The following is a 6,760-nucleotide window of genomic DNA, read 5'->3' on the forward strand; positions in this document are numbered from 1 at the left end:
GGGGGGGGGGGGGGGTATTCATTATTCACGAAAAACTGAAACCAAGAAATATTTTTCAGCTCTTCCACGAGCATTGTCAGTATAAAAAGATGACTAACCATGATTTCCTTTGGATGCAGCAGGCTGTAAAACAAAAGCAGCAAATTGCATTGTGAGTTACTGCAGCTCTCAGACTGTTTCATTATACAGTCTGAGAGCTGCATCCATGTTCTGAATGCAGACATGGAGGAGACTCTTCACACTCTCCTCTTCACGCTTCCAGATCCACCTGATGTTCTTCAGGTTTAGTTTCAGTTCAGACTAAACACCAAAGTCTCTAATGTCATCTTTATAAATGGCAGAAGGTTGAGGGTTGGGGGAGTTTGGGTTATGAGCCCTGAAGTTATGTCTTTAGAAACATCTGTAGAAGCAATTTCACTGCTGAGTTTGAACATCCTCAATCATCTTTGCTGTGGATCCAGACTTCCAGATTCAGGACACCAAGGTTGGAGACTTCCAGGATTTAGACTTTCAGGTTCCAGACTCCCGGTTTGACAGTTTCCTCTTCATCATTGTTCTGGATACCAGTCAGTGAGTCAGGTTACACAGGGCGGCTCCAAACTCTATGAACTCCATTATTTAGCCGATGTGATTCAAATGTGGAACCAGGGAGTTCAAGATCCAGACTTCCTGGTTCTAGACTTTCAAGTTCCAGACTTCCATGGTCTATACTTCCACATTTCAGACTTCTAGATTCTAGATTTCAAGGTCGGACACTTCCTTATTTAGAATATCGGATTTTAGACTTCCAGGTTTTGTACATCCTGGTTGTAGACTACCAAGTTTGATACTCAGTAGTTCTAGACCTTCAGGTTCTAGATTCCCAGGTTTGACACTTTTAGGTTGTAGACATCCAGATATGACACTTCTAGATTCCAGACTTCTAAGGTTAATACTTACACTTCTATGTTATAGACATAAAAGTACTTGATTTCCAAGTCCCAGACTTTCAGATTTTAGACTTTTAGGTTTCAGACTTCCAACTTTTAGACCTCCAGGTTCTGGACGTCAAGGTCGTAGATTCCCTGCTATGACACTGCCCTCATCCATCTTCGTTGTGGATACCAGTCAGTGAGTCAGGTTAAACAACATGGTTCTGTGATGATACCAAGTCTATGAACTCCAGCATCCAGTAGATGTGATCCAGATGTGGAACTAGGGAGTGAGTGCACCTTCTGGGCCGTCCGACGATTTCTGCTTGTGTTAAAAATAAAAGCAGATAGAAGGCTTGTCCAAGTTCCAGACTTCCAGATTCTGGACAACAAGATTAGACACTTCTAGGTTCTTGACTATCAAGTTCTGGAGTTCCATGGTCTATACTTCCACATTCCAGATATAAATGTTGGACACTTACCCTTTTTAGACTACCAGGTCCGTCGGGTTTTGTAAATCCCGATCATAGACTCCCAAGTTTGACACTGGTCAGTTCTAGACCTCCAGGTTTTGGATTCTCAGGTTTGACACTTCTAGGTTCTAGATCTCCAGGCTCTGGATATCCAGGTTCTAGATTTTCAGGTTTGACACTTTCAGGTTCTAGACGTCCAGTCATGGTACTTCCAGATTCCAGACTTCTAAGTTCAAGACTTGCACTTCTAGGTTCTAGAAATCGAGGTACTAGACTTCCAGGTTTCAGATTTGGGGATTCTAGACTTGCAGATTTAGGATTTTTGGATTTAGGACTTCCAGGGTGCAGTCTTGCAGATTTCAGAATTTAAAGTTTCAGGCTTTCTACATTTCCAGGTTCCACATTTTATGCTAGACCACTGACTGTACAATAAAGTTATTTCTCAGTCATTTTATTTGTCAGAATAATCATTCCTGCTCTGATAAATTCTTTTTAACACGTTCTTTCTAATCCAAATTTTTTAAATGTATTTTTTCTTTATTGCAAGTAAGTCAAGTTATAAACTGACCAATCACATGCCTCAGTAAAAGGATGTGGCCCCGCCTCAAATCTTTGATTGACAGCTTTTCCCGAGTGGCTTTCTGTGGGAGGGATGAAGAGTTTGAACAAGCCGGAACAAGCTCACTCATAATTGGTTGACAGTAGTTTCTCCAAAAACCTGACTCAGACCGACTCGGACTAATCGCTGTTGACTGGTTGCAATCGGTTACAATATGGCGGTATTGTGCTAGACACATCCAAATTTGACAATTTCAGGTTCTAGATTTTTAGGCTCTGCTCAATAAGTTCCAGACTTTCAGTTTTCAGTTTTTTATGATTCAGACTTCCATGTTCTAGACCAGAGGTGTCCAAAGTCAGTCCTCGAGGGTCGGCCTCTTGCTGGTTTTCCAGAAATCCTGCCTTATCTGCTGCTGATTACCTGGATCAGGTGTGTTTGGCCAATAAGGAGCTTCAATGGCAGGTTGGTTGGAAAACAAGCAGGACACCGGGCCTCGAGGACTGACTTTGGACACCCCTGTTCTAAAGGCACAGTTTCCAGACTCTCAGATTTGACACTCTTCTGTTCCTATTTTTCCAGTTTTACTCTCTCCGGTTGAAATCTCTAATTTGACACTTTCCGGCTCTAGACTTTCAGGTTTCAGACTTCCTGGTTTTAGAGTTGTTGGTTACAGACTTCCAGAGTTTCTTGAACTTCTGGAACCCCCGTGTTTTTGACAGTTAGAGGGAACATTTTGGGTTTTGAACAAACTTGCAGAGAGATCTCCCTAACTGGCAGAATGACAGAGCTTTGCTGAGTTCCTCCTCATGCCTGAATATTGTGGGTTTTTGGTTCTGTTCTGTCAGTTTTCCCTCATTTAATCCTCCTCATTAGCTGATGAAGAATCGAATTCTATCTCCATTGTCTTCAGACAAATGCATGACCTAAACCAAAGCGATTTTGTCTGGACTCAACCCACTTCCTGGGCTCTGGCAGGGAGGTGGGGGTGTTAGAAGAAGTGACTCTCATCACTTATTTGACTGTTGTGTGTTTAGGGTTAATGGTAAAGCACTGAGAGCTTTAATTATCTGTTTGTCCACACACAGAGACTCCAGAAAATACGTTACCTATTATCCTGTTTGCACAAAACGATTACTCCAGAAAGAAGGAAAGATAGTTTCCTTCTGGTGTTGACCCAAAACCTTTTGGAGGACTTTCTGCCCTCCAGCGTGTGTCTTTCCTCTGAAACCATTTTACTAAAAGCAGGCAGATGAAAACGACCTGCTGTACTTTGGAAAAGAGGCAGATCTTCAGAAACAATCAACGGATCACTGAAGGTGACCCCACGTTTCCTTCATGTTCCTTCAGAGAGTGATTGGACAGAAAGAGTCTCACCTGTCATCAGCATAGATACAGTTCACCAACTTCAATAGTTTACCAGCAGAAAACACAAAAAATGTGTTTTTTAAAGATGTTGACAGCATCCTGTTAACACTAACAGAGATGCATTTTGGGTAATGTAGGCATCAGGCTGGCTGTCACTGTAGTGGTGTGAGAGTTTTCCACACAAACACACTGCTGCAGCAGACAGGAGTCAGTTTATGGAAATACTTCCATTTGAATACAGAGATGGGGCGGGGACACGCGGCTGTCGTGCACGGCCCTGGGGCGCGCACAGCAGCAGTTTACAACACGACACAATCACGCTCACTTCATTGATGCTGGCAGAGGTTGAGAGCTTCCAGTACATGGAGGCCGTGTGGAGCTGTGACCTCAGAGTCAAACCAATCTGCGTTTTGTTGATGACATCATGGCGTTCAGCCACTCAGCTCAACCCACTGCACCACAGCCCTCTCTGCTCTTCCTGACCAGTACTCTTTGGGGTTTTTTCAGACGGGAAGACACGAACCAAGGATAAGTACCGGGTGGTGTACACGGACCACCAGCGGCTGGAGCTGGAGAAGGAGTTCCACTACAGCAAATACATCACCATCCGTCGGAAGGCGGAGCTCGCCACGGCGCTGAGCCTGTCAGAGAGACAGGTAAACCACAGCTCAGCTTCATGTACTCCATGTTCTCCAGATGCTGTTCTGACATGAGATCCACGTCTGCAGGTGAAGATCTGGTTCCAGAACCGACGGGCCAAAGAGCGCAAAATCAACAAGAAGAAGCTCCAGCAGCCCGCCTCCTCTACAACCACACCCACCCCGCCCGCCGGAAACGGGGGAGGAACCGGTGGGGCCGGCATCCACGGAAACAGCAGCAGCAGCGTTGCCATGGTGACAAGCAGCAGCGGCAACAACGGGCTGGTGTCCCCGTCTTCTCTGGCGCTGAACATCAAGGAGGAGTTCTGAGGACACGCTGGGTCTAGAATCTGGACAGCAGAGTCTCCACGGTGAACTGTGGAGGTCATCTGAGACCAAAGAAAAAAACACTGATGTCAAAAGCCAGCACGTGAGGAGCGCGCTTGGTCTTCACCACTCCTTCTACACCAGACTCCAGTCCTTCTCACCCTCAGGGTTCTGCGAGCTTCTGCAAAAATCCATAGCCTCTTATTCACTTTATGAATGGAGCTGGAGGAGTAGAGTGGTGCTGCATCTCCTCCTCTACGACATGATCACATGCTCCTCTATCAGCTGAAGCTCTTCCCTATGAGCGCCATCGTTTACACTCCGATCACCAGGACGATGTGGAGCATCCGTGATCAATTGCTTTAGTCTGATTCAGGGAAGGAAAGAAAGTTCTCAGATTGTTTCATCTTCTGCCTTTTTCTGGAAACCTTCATATTCAGCAGTACATTTCTAGACAGAGCTTCAGCTGCTCCTCGAAGCTTCAGAGACACAATAAACAACAGCTTTTTTATTCTTTTGACAACGTCAGACTCAACCAAGGACTGTCTGAGGAACCCAGGAACCTCCAACGTACTTCTCCCGCTGCTCTACTGATGTTTTCTTGAAGTTCTTCTCTTTCTCCTGATGATGTTTCCCTGATATTATCCTGAGGGTCTCCTGCTGTTCTCCTGACGGTCTTCAGATGTTCTCCTGATGGTCTTCAGATGTTCTGCTGCTGCTGGAGAACGTGATCAGCTACTGAAATGGTGGATCTGAGAGGAATCTGTTGACCAAACTGGATCAAATTCACAAAGAAGCTTCTGTCCTTTCCAAGTTTTGATTCTTTCCTCGTTTATTTCATATTCCTAAAAAAAGAAAATGTTTTTTTTTTTTTTTTTTTTTGGTTACTTTGCTTTTGGACTTGGTGAAAGTGGAGCTTCATCGAGTGACTCAGATGCTCCTCCTCCTCATGTAATGACCTGTAAATGTTTCTGATTCCATCATATGTATATCTGAAATGTACGTTTTATTAAAAGACAGATCTTTATTGTAAGGTGTTCTGCATGTTTCATGTTCTGGATGTTCTGGTTCTGATGGCCGTCAGAGGTTTTGACTTGATCTTTGGATTTAGACGCTCCTTTGTCCCTCTATGATACTTGGTAGTCCCTCTTTCTTTGACCTTGTTAGTTGATCTCAGTTTGGATCAACTACTCAGCACATTTAGTAAGGCCCGATTCACCTGCACCGCAGAACTCTGGGCTCTAATTTCCTGCAGGTGTTGATGTGATTCTGAGGAGACGGTTGAACCATTTCTGCTGCTGACAATCGTTTGGTTCTGGTTCTCCATAGTTGTGGCCCAAGTTTTTAACGTGTCATCATCTCCTGGTTCTTCGTTCTGCACGGATTCGACCCTCTTTTCAGGAAGACTCCAGACCTTTCTCTGAGAGCGACTCCAGCTGAAGAAAACAACAGACATTTACATGTTTGTTTCCATATAATAACACACATACATACTTGTGTTTGCTAAGCGCTGCATCGGTTGAGGTGTGGTGTCCAAAGGGCAGCGAAGCTCTGTGGGCAAACAGAGCCGATCCTGCTATCTGCTGCAGGCAGTCCACACTGGGACCTTTGTCCTTCTGGGCCCACTTTGCCTCCAACAACAGTCCTATCTGAGTCTGATAGAGACTATCTGCTGAGCGTGCGCGAGTGCATGCACGTATGTGTGTGTGCAGACTGTGGTAACAGGCAAAGAGCTGAACTTGAGTTAAAAAGGAGTAAATGAAATAAAAAGTTGATGATGTTTGGTCAACTTTGTGGATTTCTCATCAAACTCACCACTTTGAGTTGTTATTTGACTCATCGACCGATAAGAAGAGGCTCACATCATGAGCCGAGACTTCATGACCATAGAAGATGTTGTTTCTTTTCTTAACCAAATATGGGGAAGCTGTCTTTATTTTAGATTATAAAATAACTTGATTTATTTTTACTGTAAAAGTAGAAAGTTCTGTCCTTAACTGTTGCTTAAAAGACAACATGTTTGAGGAAGAGAAGGTGCTTCTTCGCTGGAACCAGAACCCTCACAATGTCCTCACCTCACACTGAAACGTCAGAAGGAAGTTGGTGAACATCTGCAGGAGTCGACCTTGACTGAGCGTGTCAATGAGTGGTGTTTAAATATGTGCACAGATAAACATTATCAGGTCAGAGGTCGGCAATCCTGTTTCACTTACGCTCTCAGATACAGCCACTCCACCGGCCTGATAAGCTGCACTGCGTCACACCGGGGAGACGTGGCACCGAGCCGGACCACCGGGACCAACCCAGAGCCTCATGCGTCACAAGTTTCCCTCAACGAACTGGAACTGACCCAAATCTTCACTGAATGGAGGTTAGATTATCTAACCTGCTTCAGCAAAGCTGGGTCAGAGAGAAGAAACAGCTCAAAGGCTGATGGGAAAAAAGATCAGCTCGTAAAACTAAAGACGATTCAGGGAAACAGAAAGG

The 6,760-nt window shown here is 44.7% G+C and overlaps 1 protein-coding gene across 1 annotated transcript in view; it reads left to right on the top strand.

The window, feature by feature from the left end:
• The window catches only part of cdx1b (caudal type homeobox 1 b), a 6,534-nt gene extending 1,228 nt beyond the window's left edge, over positions 1 to 5,306 (top strand). Inside the window, exons 2-3 of the mRNA XM_024266474.2 lie at positions 3,816 to 3,964; positions 4,037 to 5,306. Coding sequence (XP_024122242.1) covers positions 3,816 to 3,964; positions 4,037 to 4,276 — 389 coding nt within the window. The 3' untranslated portion in view covers positions 4,277 to 5,306. The remainder of the gene's footprint in view (positions 1 to 3,815; positions 3,965 to 4,036) is intronic.
• The last annotated feature ends 1,454 nt before the right edge of the window (positions 5,307 to 6,760 follow it).

This window comes from Oryzias melastigma, linkage group LG14, assembly GCF_002922805.2.
Source record: "Oryzias melastigma strain HK-1 linkage group LG14, ASM292280v2, whole genome shotgun sequence".
Taxonomy (NCBI): domain Eukaryota; kingdom Metazoa; phylum Chordata; class Actinopteri; order Beloniformes; family Adrianichthyidae; genus Oryzias; species Oryzias melastigma.